The 14,560-nt window shown below is 42.7% G+C and overlaps 3 protein-coding genes across 9 annotated transcripts; 1 reads left to right on the plus strand and 2 right to left on the minus strand.

Annotated features, from left to right (window-relative positions):
* Positions 1-16: 16 nt before the first annotated feature.
* LOC108073451 (uncharacterized) lies at positions 17-3,788 on the minus strand. 3 transcript variants are annotated; one of them, XM_017165084.2, is made up of 5 exons: positions 3,293-3,788; positions 3,035-3,224; positions 2,173-2,841; positions 1,805-2,008; positions 17-1,749 (listed from the first exon to the last, which is right to left on the minus strand). In XM_017165084.2, the coding sequence occupies exons 1-5, from the start codon at positions 3,786-3,788 to the stop codon at positions 1,038-1,040; spliced, it is 2,271 nt and encodes a 756-aa protein (XP_017020573.1). In that variant the 3' UTR covers positions 17-1,037. The 3 variants fall into 3 exon arrangements, with proteins under 3 accessions (XP_017020573.1, XP_041631160.1, XP_070141194.1); XM_041775226.2 differs by having other exon boundaries at positions 18-1,749; positions 2,173-2,538; XM_070285093.1 differs by lacking the exon at positions 2,173-2,841 and having other exon boundaries at positions 18-1,749.
* A 3,006-nt stretch (positions 3,789-6,794) lies between these two features.
* On the plus strand, positions 6,795-13,123 carry dpr20 (defective proboscis extension response 20). 5 transcript variants are annotated; one of them, XM_070285094.1, is made up of 8 exons: positions 6,815-6,927; positions 7,460-8,849; positions 10,509-11,022; positions 11,078-11,192; positions 11,646-11,871; positions 11,935-12,112; positions 12,187-12,323; positions 12,386-13,123. In XM_070285094.1, the coding sequence occupies exons 2-8, from the start codon at positions 8,483-8,485 to the stop codon at positions 12,517-12,519; spliced, it is 1,671 nt and encodes a 556-aa protein (XP_070141195.1). In that variant the 5' UTR covers positions 6,815-6,927; positions 7,460-8,482; the 3' UTR covers positions 12,520-13,123. The 5 variants fall into 5 exon arrangements, with proteins under 5 accessions (XP_070141198.1, XP_070141197.1, XP_070141195.1 ...); XM_070285095.1 differs by having other exon boundaries at positions 10,539-11,022; XM_017165086.3 differs by having other exon boundaries at positions 6,859-6,927; positions 7,592-8,849.
* Positions 13,124-13,482: 359 nt separating this feature from the next.
* On the minus strand, positions 13,483-14,540 carry Dci (Dodecenoyl-CoA delta-isomerase). Its single transcript, XM_017165087.3, has 2 exons — positions 14,148-14,540; positions 13,483-14,091 (listed from the first exon to the last, which is right to left on the minus strand). The coding sequence occupies exons 1-2, from the start codon at positions 14,538-14,540 to the stop codon at positions 13,696-13,698; spliced, it is 789 nt and encodes a 262-aa protein (XP_017020576.1). The 3' UTR covers positions 13,483-13,695.
* Positions 14,541-14,560: the final 20 nt, after the last annotated feature.

Consider the following 14,560-nt stretch of genomic DNA (forward strand, 5'->3'; position numbering starts at 1 on the left):
ATCAACAGGGCTTCCGTTACAACTAACTCCATCATTTTGAATGCTCGTGGCTTTTTAACACTTATGGAACAAGAAACGTTGTAATTGCTTAAAAATAAACACTCAGATATATAATCGTATAGGTACTTGTAATGTATTGGGTGTAACACTAAGAGCGTAAAGAGTTTCGGGGGTCCTACAGAAATCTCTAGGAGTTATTTTATTGCAAATGGATTTAAAATCATAAGAGATTTCTGTGATTCCCCCACTGTATTTGTATGTGTGTATCGAACATAATCCGTGTTCCGATGCCAGATTTCGTAGCTTTTCATTGCTCATATTTTCCATTTCGCTGTCGACCAATTTGTAAAACAATTTCCCTAATCAGTCTTTACTATAAGCTGATTGTACTTTTTACAGGGTATACGCAAGCATGGTATGTATTCGGCCTCGCCTTCATATTTAGATCGCATCTTGTAGACTAGCTTTTAACAGTAACCGATAAATATATAGTATGTAGTATTGATAACAATGATATGGCCACCAGATCCAGATCCAGGGCCCAGTAATAACAGTAATGATATATCTCATATTCTAACAATAGGAAGACTAGTGCTGACAGCTGCGATCCAAATAAATAATATAAAATAATTGAAAAGAAAGGGATTTTTTAAGATTTTCATATAGGATAAGTGATATTTAAGTGTTAAAATATAAATCTCAAGAGATTAATGGTTTAAAATATTAAAAATATTACTATTTCGATCGCAACTGCCGATATTTGTACAGTAAGTTAATGGAATTAATCAGTTAGTTAATCGAGTTAATAGACATCGTTGAAGATTCGTTAGTTCTTTGCTTAGGCCCGAGGCAACGCAGGGATTATTGCTGGTATATATGCATGTAAATATAACACTTATCTAGGTACGATCTAGGGGTTATAAAAATAAACGACACGCACACGCACAAAAATACATATACAAACATCAATCGAGTTGCTAAAGTAATTGTCGATGGCTGCTGGCTAAACACTACGAAGGGTTAAGAGCCATTCGCTCCTAGAGATCATCGTCGTCATCGATTTCTCCAAGCTCGATATCTGCAGACGGGTCTGCGGGTATAGGAACCGGCGGTGGTGGAGGAGGAGGAGGCGGAGTAGGTGGTGGCATCGACGGCTGTTGTGGTGGATCCTCATTATCCATATCGATATCAATAGAGTTCTCCCGCTCCGTTATCTCCGGCATTTTGAGGGAGAAACTGCTCAGTTTCCGTTCCGCCGATCCCAGCGAGCTCTGCGAGTCCGCTTTTAGGAGCGTGGTTCTCCTCTCGTTGATGACCCGCAAAGAGTCGTACATCTGCTCATCCGCGCTTCCGCCAGCTCCAGCTCCGGCCAATCCCCGTTCCATGGAGCGTATGTAGAACACGGAATCATCCCGCTCGTTGGGCACTCCCTTCTTGGGCCTGTAGAACTGGCGTGAGCTGTTGCTGCGATAGAGCGGAGCAGCCGCTGGCTTCTGATCCTCCTCCTGTTCACTGCGGGCAGACGCCAGGGGCAGGAATCCCGGGCGGGCCTTTTTCGGCGGTAGACTGCTCGTGTGATGCTGCAGTTCTGTGATCTCCTCGTAGGAGTTCTTGGGTTGCGGCTGCGACACCAGCTGCTCCTCCGGCTGCTGGTCCAGACACTCCTCTGGCACCGCAGGCTCCATGCTCGACTGTCCCGATAGCTGACGCACTGGCGGAGGCGGCTCAGAGCAAACCGATAGCTGGCTTCTGTTTAAAATAAGTAAATTATTAAATTAATTAAATGAATAAGTTATTCTCTTACCGAAATTCCCTGTCCACGGAGGGCGTGGCCGAGGGCCCGCTACTATATCGCTTGGGCGAACGTAGAATCGACTTGGGCATCACCTCGGGACTGTGAAGATCCACTTGGACACGCCGAGATTCAATGCTGGAGGTACGACTGGCGATGGACGCACAGCGAGCCGTCCAGCGGCCGCTATACGAGGAGTCCGACATGGTTGAGTTTCTGGGAATATTAACATAAGGAAAAAACTTAATATATGCTTAAAAAATTCATAATTAATACAAAAGAAATATTAATACATTTTAAAAGTATTTCAAATGAGCTCAAAAAACATTTATAATCAAAAATGAATGAAAATTGGAATTTTGTTTTCAACACAAACTCACCGCCTGTGTCCCAATGGACTGCGACTGTGATCGCGTGCCTCCTCCTGCTCGATGGGTCTCTGGCGGGCTAGCACATGCCTCTTGGCCGTATCCGAGCGCTTGTTCCGCTCGCTGCGCTTCTCAGCCCCCGAGCTAATCCCCACCAGCGGCGGACCACTGCCGCCGTCAAAGGAGGAGGCCTGCCAGTAAACGCGACCCGCAGCCGGTGGCTGTAGCAGGGAGCACTCCCTGGTGGCTCGCTGGATCAGGCTGGATGAGTTGCTTATAATTCTGGTCGACGAGGAGGAGCCAGCTCCTCCACCGCCGGCATTCGAGCCCGATCCCGAGCCAGAACCAGGTCGCATCTGGCGCACGCGTCGCACACTACTGCTCGAGGATTTGTGCGAGTGTGAGTGATGCGAGTGACGATGATGGTGGCGATGGCGACGATGCGAGCAATACAGTTCCCATTCCAGCGGCGACAGGCGGTTGTTCAGTGAGAGCAAATTGTAGTAATTAGTGGCGTTGGCTATGGTGGCTGTGATGGTGGAATTGTGGTGGTGGGTGGTGGTGTTGGCATGAGCATGAGCGGGACCGGAAGCAGAAGCACCGCTGCCGCCGCCGGACAAATCCGGAGCGGAGCCGGCCCCCGAGAGGCGGCGCCACTGCGGGCAGAAGCGAGTGGAGGCGCTGATGGTGGCGGAAGCGGGATGCGGATGCGGATTTTGGATTCAGATTCGGTTTAAAGCGATAAAAGCGGGCGGGAAGAGCGAAAAATAGCCAATTGGATCAGTGAATTTATACAAAATTTACAACAAAAAATGTTATTGTAGCTGCCCCCCATGAGGTGATCACCCCTGCCCACTACCTCCCCGGATTATACCTGAGCGATCTGGAAAATTTGACCAGCTCGGCTGTCAGTGCCTCCCGGTCGAAGGGCTGCTGCTGGTGAGGATGCGGGTGTGGGTGAGTGGCCGAAATGCCGGCCGCCTGTGGCTGCTGGTGGCCATCGCCGGGCGAAGATCGGAACACCCCAAAGTGCTGATCCCACCTAGAGGACTGGTACTGAGCACCTTTTAAAGAAAACATTTAAATTATTAATTAATATTATTTAAAATCTGTATCCCCTGGCAATGCTCACCCATCCCGCGTCTCTGCGATGCAGAGCTCCCCTGGTTACTCCTCGAGGGATTCTTATTGCTGCCTCCTCCTCCAGCTCTCAGGCGTGCTGGAACCACTTTGGCTGCGGAATCCCGGGCTTCGAAGGTCATCACACAGGAGGCAACGACTATAAAACCACCGAAGCCCATGACAATGGGACCCACATAGGCGAAATTGTTCAGGTGGAAGCCCTTTAGGTCATTCTTCACGCGCACTGTGACATTGCCTCTGATTTCCGAACCCATTGACAAGTGATCTGCGTAGTAGCCCAGGGTGGCCATTCCGGCCCCAAGGAGCATTAGGGTAAGTCCCAGGATCAGTGCCCGACAGGCATGCCACAGGCACTTCGAGGACATTTTGCCACGCACCACCTGCACATTCCAAGTGGCCCCTGAGGCGGGATGTGCCCTTCGCAGGTTGCCCAGCGAGTGTTTCCTCTTGGTGGTGCCACCGCCACCGGAGCGACGGGATGGCATGGCGATAGCTCTTGAATGCTATTTACTTGGAAAGGATATCATCTAGTTTTGATTCTGGAAAGGTGAGAAGAAAGGATTTGATTTACAAACGGAAAATGTACAGAGTTTGTAGACCATTAATCTAATTTTTAAATTAATAATTAACTTTAGAGTTTAACTATAAACTTTAACCATTAACCGTAGACCCTTATTACTTCTGTAACACACAACTGTATAGAACCAGTTGGGAATTATAAGCGCCAAGCGTCAGGATATTATTATAAAATCAGATCAATTCTCTGAATAACCTACTTAATATGGTGTCAAAAGTAATTAAAGCCTATTAACATAATTAATTAAAAAAGCTTTAATACATTTGATTTGCATTTTAAATTTTTGACTGAAAGGCTGCATACATTTTTAACGAATATAGGGGGAAATTTGCATAAATAAAATAAATCTCTGTCAGACTGATGTTAAAAGTGGAACATATAAATCTATAAAAAACAGTTGGCCATAAAATTTAAATCAGAAAACATTCATAAAAACTTTTGCGTCATTACTATAAATCAATGGGAATGTGACCACAAATTCAATGCACAAAATGCGTTGGGTTTGAGCCAAGTTTATAGACCAGTTTCAATGCAAAACAGGAGATTTATCCTATTCCCCTCTCTCTACGTTCGACAATCTCACCTCCCCCACCTGTTGTCCCCTAGAAGGTCACCCAGCAGCAGCCACCATCATGCGTGTTCAGGGCTGTTTGCAAAAGAAGGTGGCAGGATTCCGGCGGTGGCGGATTCATCCGGAGGATTCATGAGCTGGCGGCGTTGGACAGTGGCGCGCCGGTGCAGGCTCCGAGTGTTGAACAATTAAAATCCAAGGCACAATGCCAGCGCCGAGAATAGCTGAAGCGGCTGACAACCGCGTGACGGGCCTTAAAGAATGGCGAGAAGAATGGACGGACGACAACGACACTCCTTCAAGTCGGCTAAAGCCGCAATTAAAGCCAAACAAAACGCACGCTCCCGGACGACAGGCGAAAGTCCGATAACAAGGCTTACAATGCCTGCGTCCTCTGTCCTCAGCTTTGGCCAAGTGCCGGTGCTTGACACGCTTGGCTCAAGACTCAAGAATCATGAAGCCCAGCTGCCTAAATATAGTCTTGTATAGGATTCATCAGCTGGCTTTTGGGCTAATTGCAGAGGATTTTGTAGAAAGATTTTCCAAGTAGATTTTTTTTCTAACTTTGGTATCAAAATTCGTAGCTGAAAGGGAGTTATTTTTGGGTAGTTTATTTTTGTACTCAACTTAGGAAAAGATAGAAAGAAAAAGAGAAAGATTAAACCATAAAATATATAATTGAATGGGTATACTTCAAGTTCTTAGAGGAGTTTTTTGTTTTGCTAGTTTTTCAGTTCTCATTTTCAAACATTGAATTTTAAATACTGCATATATTAGATTTATTTCTGAATTCTTTATTTTATTTTATTTTCTGTTCTATTTTTAAAAATAATTATAAATGCATCCTCGTTTCACTCTTTAGGCATCCTGCAGCTTGGCAAACACTTAAAACAACACTCCAAACCCATGGTCATTAGTCATAAAAAATGCATGCTAAATAAATGCAACATATTTGCATTTCATGAATAATTTACAAGCCTGGCAGCAACTTGTCGCTTGAACAAAGTATTTGCATAGTTTCAAGTATTTAAGGTTGATTTAAACGTGAGGCTGCCACCTGCAAACACCTTGTTTTGAATAGGATTTACAATTGTGACACTAATTAAAGAGAATTTAAGAAAATCCTGTTACTTAATTCAAATTGAAATTAAACTCATTCAAAGTTAATGAATTTACAACCAAGTTTGGCTCTTAGTTTCCTTTGATTAAACCCTGTATTGACTTCGTGCATTATTTAATTAAAAGGTACCTGTGCGGTTCAGTTCACCTTTAATCCTGCAAGTCTGGGAATTTCAGGGGAGTATGCCACACACATAATATATCCCAAATCGGGGCTCAGTTTGTCCTGGGGGCCTAGGCCCGCATTTGTTGGCTTACTTGTTGGTTCTTTCTTGGAATTCCTTTGCTGCTGCTGCTGCTGCTGCTGCTACTGTTGCTCCTGTCGATGGTGCTGTTGCTGCTGCTGCTGCGAGAGCCTTTTGTGTGACCTAAAAGCAGATTTGCCTTCGCTCCGTCTGTATGTATACTGGCGTGTGCATATATTTTCGAGTCTTCGCATGGGGCACCCACTCAGTTGTCATCGTTGCCAGTGGCCTCTGAACTTGGCTGCGACCTCGCCAGTCGCTAGCATCGCACCTGCAACACTTGTCAGCGGTAACCGTGTGATTGCTAATTGAGGATGCGATTAATTTTCACAGGTGAGAAAGCCTGGCCGCAGGCTGTCTCGGTTCCCGTTTACTCCGCGTCGACTGGCCAGCTGATTCGAGACGTCTGCAACCGAGCAGCATCCACGCGCGTCTGATAAGACGGAGTCCATCCGAAAGAGTCCAAGCCACAACACACAGGCCAATCATCCCTCATGTTATCGCTCGCCCAGACGCCCAGACGCCCATTAATCCTCTTCTTGAAATTGGTCGAAAAATACAGTGTTCATGGGGAGGAATGAACCAAAGCTCTCTTTTGTATTTGAAGGATGTCCTTAGAGAGGGATGAAAGGTACAGGGAGGTTTTACTGTGACTGTTTTTATTTGGCGCCCTCTGGTGGAAGGAGCTTGTTGAAAGGACTTGTTGGTTATGGCAACAAAAGTATAAGGCTTATAAGGACAGTGTCTTATATGGTATAATAGTTTTGAACTGCTTCCAGGTCCTGTGGTTGGTCATATGGACTGCCTTAACTACTTATAACTACAAGGTCTTATATTTTATCACAGTTTTGAACTGCTTCCAGGTCCTGGGGTTGTTCTTATACTCCACTTACTGCTGTTATATGCATATGAACTGCCTTAACTACTTATAACTACAAGTTCTTATATTTTATCACAGTTTTTAACTGCTTATACTTCACTTACTTCTCTTATACGCTGATGAGCTACTTCAACTACTTGCTTCCCAAGGACCTCCGTTCACTCGTCATTCTACCGCACTGCCTTAACTGCTTGCACATCAGGAACTGGCGTATCCTTCAGTCGGTAGCTCGGTATGTTAATGAACTGCTTTAACCACTTATAACTATATTGTCTTATATTTTATCACAATTTTAAACTGGTTATCCTTCACTTACTTCTCTTATACGCTTATGTACTGTTTCAACTACTTGATTTCCAAGGACCTCTGTTTACTCGTCTTTTCAACGCACTGCCACAACTGCTTGCACCTTTAGAACTGGTATATCCTTCAGTCTATTTCTGTCTTAAAGCTGTAATTTACGCTTATACTGATTTATATCATTTTTGTTAAAAAATTTTCATTTTTGCCTTGTCCTGTCTAGTCTGAAAAAAACATAAAATATTTTCAGAGTCAAAGGCTTAAAATAGTTTAAATTAAAGACATATTTGGGCATTTTTTTTAATTTTTAAAATAATCAAAAACCGACAAAAATTTGGATTTCCTAAAACTTAAAAACTACCACATAAATACTTTCGAATTAAATCCTTTTTGAGTTAGTTATGGCATTTTTAAATTTTAATTATAAAAAAATACCGATTTAAATAACGCGTCTATTTCTTAAGGGTATAAAAGGCCAAATGAGAAAGTGATGGCTAAAAGGCATAAATGTATAATCCTCTTCTGAACTATTTCAAAATTTGTACCAATTTATTTACACTGCTTTCATTGCTCCTTAAAATCAAACTTTCGGAAAGAAAACCACCACAATTCCACGCCCCTGCTGAACTCCGAAAAGGTATATCCCCCAGAGCAGGAAATCACCACAGGAAGGGGTGGTAACTTAACGAAACCAGGACCTGCGCAATGAGAGCATCCTGTGGGGTAGCCGAAACCCACACGAAGCGGAGACGAGCCACGAACAGGACATTAACAACAAGCGTGACCAAGTTCCTGCCTCACTTTCGATGGCCAGTCATTGGCGAAGTCTTAAGGCGCGTTGACGTTCCTCGCAGCGAGCCGGATGCCGCAGTCCGATACCGAGTCCCCGACCAAATCCGTGTCGTCTATTGTACGTGATGCAGTTCTCGCTGTGATTATTTCCGACTGCCTTCGCTTCGGTCCCTTATGGCACTGCAACTCGATGCAAAGTACGGGCCATCCGAGAAATGAATGAATGCATGAGGCACCTGAATGAATCGAATGCCAAATGCATTCGCCAATAATTGATCGATCCCAACTGCCCTTGTCCTCCTCCCTGTGCATATTATAATCGGGTGTGTATAAGTCAACGCTTCTTAAGGAACCCGAAACCGAAACCGAAAAGAAAGTGAAAGTGAAGAGTGAATCCTGATTTTGTTTCCAACTAACGATCGTTCCTAGAGCACATATTAAGTTAATCAATAAGGATACGACGATAAAGTGGCTTTATCCCTGCTTTATGCGAATTAATCAAGTTGATATTTACGTGACTCCACCCGGACGGGAAAAAACAAATGGCCAAAGTGCGTGAGACGCCGTAGGTGACCCCAAACCAGGCCAGAAAAACCGGAAAAGAAATCGGAGAAGTCGCGCTCGCGTCTAGAAATCGAGTCCAATGCAGTTGGCCAAATGTGCGTTAGTTAGAGCCGACAACTCCAGATTGCAAAATGCGTTTGAATGAACCAGCACAAAAAGCGCGACCCAGAACTAAATCAACGATAGAAGCCACTAAGTCTCCATCCGCAAACGCCACTGCATATTCGGGACACCGCTCCCCGGCGAGGCGGCGACGACCCATTGAATGTTCCACACGCAATCTGATCAGGCTGTTCCTCCTCACCACAACGATCATGGGCGGCGGATTTGTGCGGGCCAAGACCATCTACGAATCAGTTAACAGGATCCAGGGGCTGGATGAGATGGAACCACTTCTGGAACATGCGGTCACTGCCAAAGTTCCCACGGAGAACGCATCCACAGCCACGCCCTCGGCTTCGCCTCCCCCTCTGCTGTCCACGTTACGGAGCAGTTACGGTAAGCAAATTGCGAAATTGCTACTCAAGTTTTCCAGGTTTCCAAGTTTCTCAGTGGGGGCGTGCGGCGTCGGTTAATGCATAATTATATAATTGGTTTTCAATTATCCTGCCGACTGCCGAAGGGTGGCAGGAGCTATTGTCTATTTGCTTGGGTGTCTAAAATGCATTTTACAATTCATTTCTGACATGCCTTGGATTTGTCTTTAATCAAGATGATGTGGTTAGCACTGAAGTTAAATTATATAAATTATAATGCTTTGATAAATGGAAGAAAATGTTTTTATTTTTTGTAATATGTATTTAACTGAGAAAATAATATACATATGTGAGGTATAGATATGAATGTGCTTGCTTTAAACATTATTAAACTAGTTAATTATATATTTTATGTGACAGAAATGATTTTGTAAAGTTCAATTATGAAAAAAGGAATATAATTCTGATTAATTTTGAGTAGTTTAGGCACATTTAAATTACTGTTACTTGGGGTTTGAAAAAAACCAAAGCAACCTAGGCCTAATTTTAAATACTTTAACTTTAAAAAGGGCTGCTTATTTGTATGCATACATATTAATATTTTAACTATTTATAAACTAGTTTCAATTTATAGTTCACAACTAAAATAAAAAGTTATTCCATTAAGGGAAACCCTGCAAGTCTTTTGAAAGCTCTTGACACATGTCAGTTATTTTTTCTGACTCATAGTTTATATTTACATAAATTATTTAAGGAGAATTGCGAGAGAAAATGCAGATAAAAGGTATTACTTTCTTTTAAGTTTGTTTTGAATATTTAAATAAAATTTATGGCATTTGAAATATAAAGTTATTATACGTTTTCTATTAATATTAACTACTAAAATTCTTTAAACAAGCTTTTGGTTTTTCGCAGCCTAGAATTTTTATATTTGGTATTTAAAATTAAGAAAACATAATTTTCATAGTGAGTTATATATTTTCAAATAACTGAAAGTATACTCCTCTTAATTCTTTAATTAATAAATATATGCCCAGCGCTTTTAAACTAGCTTAAGCTAAAAATAGACTCCTCTTAATTCTTTAATATATAAACAAATTTATGTCAAGCACTTTTAAGCTTGCTTAATTAATTACTTAAAAAACCCTGTCTTTAAGTAAACAGAAAAAAGAAGTGAACAGAAAAAATAAATATTTAATTTAAACCCCAGTGGATGGTTTTTGTTTCCAATTAATAAAGTTAAAATAAAACAATCTGAGCTCTATATTTTCTTTTCAAACTAAACCGTTTTCTGTTAGAAAATCAGGATAACTAAACGAAACTAAATCAAACTTAAAAGCCACACAATACCTCGTACCGAGCAACCAGCCAAAAAAAAGGGAAAATGCAGTTTGACAAATTGGGTTACAACGGATGACAGGCCAAATATTCCATTGTTTGCTTTCGGTGGTCCAAAACTAAACATTTGTATAATCCCAGGAGGTTGTCTCAGTGTACTCTCAACGAATAAACAAACTCCCCCACAGCCAGCGCCAGACTTGGCATTAGCATACAAACCTATATATACACACACATGAGTGCCTGAGCCATGTCATCAATTCTCAACTTTCCCCTCGATGTTCTCCCTCCCTCCTTCCCTCTCTCTCTCTTTCTCTGTCTCTCCACCCCGGACCGTATCCAGATTCGAATGAAATCGATAACTCCTTTCCAGCGGATGGGACCAGTCGGGCCGTTGAGGAGGAATCGGAGTCGGACGATGGCATGGATGCCGATTACGTCATCCCGGAGGAGGCTCAGACATCTACGGCGTTAGCCGCGATCCTCCCTGGAGGTAAATCCCAGGACTTGGCATCGCTATCCCTGCAGGCAGAAGCCGTTGGCACGGTGGTGCCCAAGACCAGTCCGGATTCCTCTGCTTCGGGGCGTAAGAACTCCTTCCAGCAGATCGGCAGCCAAAAAGTAAATGCCTTAGTGCCGGCTACAGTGGCCACAGCGATGAGCTCATCCAATGGCTCCTCAGCGGTGGTTGGCCCCACGGAACCAGCGAGGAATCGAAGCAGCAATGTGCGCACCTCCGCCGTCAAGGTGGACAGCAAGCATCCGCTGCCCAAGGGCCAGAAGACAGATGCTCCCATGCTGAACTATATCTTTGATACGTTCTCTTCGGCTAATAAGCATCACCATCACGATCAGAGGTGAGTGGGAAATCTCTTGGTAAGAAGTCTGTACATCTACCTGGTAATCACGCAGGTATGGACCCCACTTTGAGGATATGCAGCGAGTGGGTCAGGCCACCAATCTCACCGTGCAGGCTGGCTCCAGCATCCACCTAAACTGCAGGATTTCGCTGCTGCAGGATAAGACTGTAAGTTGTATTTGGGGACTTTTTTATTTTATTTAAGGACTAACTTTAATTAATACTAAGAAAATTAGGTGTCTATTTTATAATTAATATTTATATTTTCCCTACCGAAATAATATTATTTTAAAATACTATAATTATAAATACATTTTTAATATATTTTTAAGACTTTTAACTTACTCTAATCTAAAAGAAAAGGGTTTATATGAATGTCAGCTTCATATAAACCATTTACTGTTAGCTTAGAATAAGTTAAACAAAAATATTTAAATATATTTTATATAGTGTGTTTTAATTTAAAAGACTTTATAAAAAACTATAAAGAAAAAATCTTTGAAAAGCTTAAATTTTATGATGCTTCGGTGGCCAAAGATGTATAAATAAATAACATATTACTAATATCCTGTATGATTCCTGTTATTAAATAAAACAATCTCTCCTCTGCCATTATATTAGGTCTCTTGGGTGCGCCACAACACGCAGGAGGAGGATAATGCCCTGGACCTGCTCACCGTGGGCATGCACACGTACACGGGTGATAAACGCTACAAAATGGAGTTTCAATACCCCAACAACTGGCGACTAAAGATAACCAATGTAAAGAAGGACGATGAGGCCATATACGAGTGCCAGATCTCGACCCATCCGCCCCGCGTCATCCAAATAAACCTGCATGTGAATGGTAAATATATAAACCTTTACAAAGTATACTTTAAATTGATGATAATTGGGGGACTTTGCACAGCTCCCAAGGTGATGATAGTGGACGAGGTGGGTGATCCTCTCCAGGAGAAGTACTACGAGATAGACTCCACCCTGCAGTTGTCCTGTGTGGTGCGAAATGTGGCCATGACCAGTTCTGTGGTCTTTTGGAAGCACATCGACAACATCCTCAACTATGATGTAACTCGAGGGGGAGTGAGGTAAGGAAAAATTACAGAATATTAAATTTTCATGTCTCATATTTAAATATAAACCTTCTCTTTGGAATTTCTAGCGTCAAAACGGAACTGATGGAGGATGGAGCCAACTCAACGCTCTCCATAGCCAAGATTAGCAAAACGGATTCTGGCAACTATACGTGCTCCATTAGCGACTACCAGAACTTTACCATTGTGGTGCACATTCTGAATGGTAAATCTAAAAAATCTGCAAAAAAATTAACCCTTTTCAATAAACCATGTTCCCTGTTACAGGCGAAAGCTTTGCCGAACTGCATCATGGTGCCGCTGGAGTGGTTCAGGCCACATGGTGGCATCTGGTCATGATGCTCCATCTCCTGGCACTCCTCCAGTTGACTGCGAGTAGGTTTAGAGGGGACTTTAGCTAAGGTTCCCGATTATTTCCATAGGTGTAGGTTAAGTGGGAGTAAACAATATGAAACGAGAGAACATCGTTTATCCTGTAGCACTTTTTGTTGATTAATTGTAAAGTATTTGAATTTTGGATAGGGCAGTTATTAGAAATAACTAAAAACGCAGCCTAAGTTTAACTGGCTATTATAGATATGTTTCTACGTCTATCATCAATTTGTACATGAGCAGGCACGCCTAGGATTAAGTCTAAGCTAAGCTAGGAGTACAGTACTCCGACAAACCGAGAAGGAGGAGAAGAGAGGCCAACGAATTTCCCTAGCAGAAGAATGTCAGACAGTATGTCAGAGCCTAGAGATCTAGGTGATACAGGAATGTAAAGCATAATGTAATCTAAGTCACTACGAACGAGTTCATTATCACAAGCGGGGCTGGCATAACTTAAGCTTTTTGCGGAGAGGAAACAGCAGCTATCCTGTGTGTGTGGAAAACTACTCAATGTTGAACTAATATAAATAATACTGTCATATACATATTATATACATACACACACACACACACACACAATGAACAGAAGCATCGGTCAAATGATATGTTAATAAATGAATACTCGTATGTATGCAAAAATAAAGTGAACTATAAATGAGTACAGAAAGTGTTTTAAATTCAGCGCGAAAAATCGATATTTTGCCTATCGACTAGGCAAAAATAAAGTGAACTATAAATGAGTACAGAAAGTGTTTTAAATTCAGCGCGAAAAATCGATATTTTGCCTATCGACTAGGCAGAGTTGCCAGACGCTCGAACCTTAGGAGCAATGTTGCCGGACTGCTACGTTCTATTAATAATAAATTGTTTTTATTTAAAGTAATTAAATTTTGCTTATGTATGTCCTACAGAAGATGTTTCAAAATAGTTTCGTAAAACTTTCTAAAAGATTTCAATCCCTTTAGTCACATTTTTTGTAATAGACCATTTTGTACAATGTACAATGTACATCAATCAGGCCTTTCAAACCTGAATCAAAATATATTTCAATATAATACATAAGATATTTGCACTTTAAATATCAGATCAATTAAATATAAATTTAACGGTTCAGTAATATAATCGGAATCAATGTAGAACAAGTCTTACCTCCAGTCACTAATTATCAGCTATTCTGGCAGTAGTTATAGTTACTCAACAAACATTTACAGCTTCGACTGGCTTTTCCGACTGGCAAAATCCATGATTGCCTGGAAAAACTCCGGATGCTGGAAACTCTCTAGCAGCTGGCGACACTCGGAATCATTGGCCTTTAGGAGGCTCTCCAGGAATCCCTCATTTATTAGACGTTTGCCCTGCAGCAGCGAGTTTGGAGGTAGCTCGGCATACTGCCGCAACTTGGGCCAGATTACAGAGTCCACTTCGTTGGACTTGTAAATGCGCGAGACAAAGTTGAAGTGGTAGGCCTCCGAGGCGGAAAGAGGTTCGTTCAGGAGCAAGACTTCGGAGGCCTTGGATCGGCCCAGGATGAAGGGAAACATAAAGGAGGAGCCACCCTCCGGCACCAGGCCCAACTTGGTGAAGGGGGCGAGGAAATAGGCCTGTAAGACAATCATTGTTTATTTATGCAATGTTAAAAGATTTCTTGTAAACTTACGGTGTCAGAGCACCAGGCCACATCGCTCAGTCCCACAATAGTGGCTCCTATGCCAATGGCCGGTCCGTTGACCAGGGCAATCACAACCTTTTTGCAGTTGACGAAGCTCAAGACCATGGCCTTGAAAATAGCATTGGACTGCCTGAGGAACTCGTTAATATCATCCGTTTGGCCCGACTGTGATAGATCATTGCCGGCCGTAAAGTACTCTCCCACGCCGGTGAACACCAAGATAGCCACGCCCTCATCGCCGTTGACCTCCGTTAGAACCCGGGTGATCTCCTGGTAGGCGGACCTGTTGATGCAGTTCTTCTTCCGCGGATTGTTGAATTTCACCACCAGCAGCTTTCCTTGCTGCTCCACGACCAGCTGTTCATATCCGCGGTACGACATCTTCGGTTGCTCCGGATGAA

This window comes from Drosophila kikkawai, chromosome 3L, assembly GCF_030179895.1.
Source record: "Drosophila kikkawai strain 14028-0561.14 chromosome 3L, DkikHiC1v2, whole genome shotgun sequence".
NCBI lineage: Eukaryota > Metazoa > Arthropoda > Insecta > Diptera > Drosophilidae > Drosophila > Drosophila kikkawai.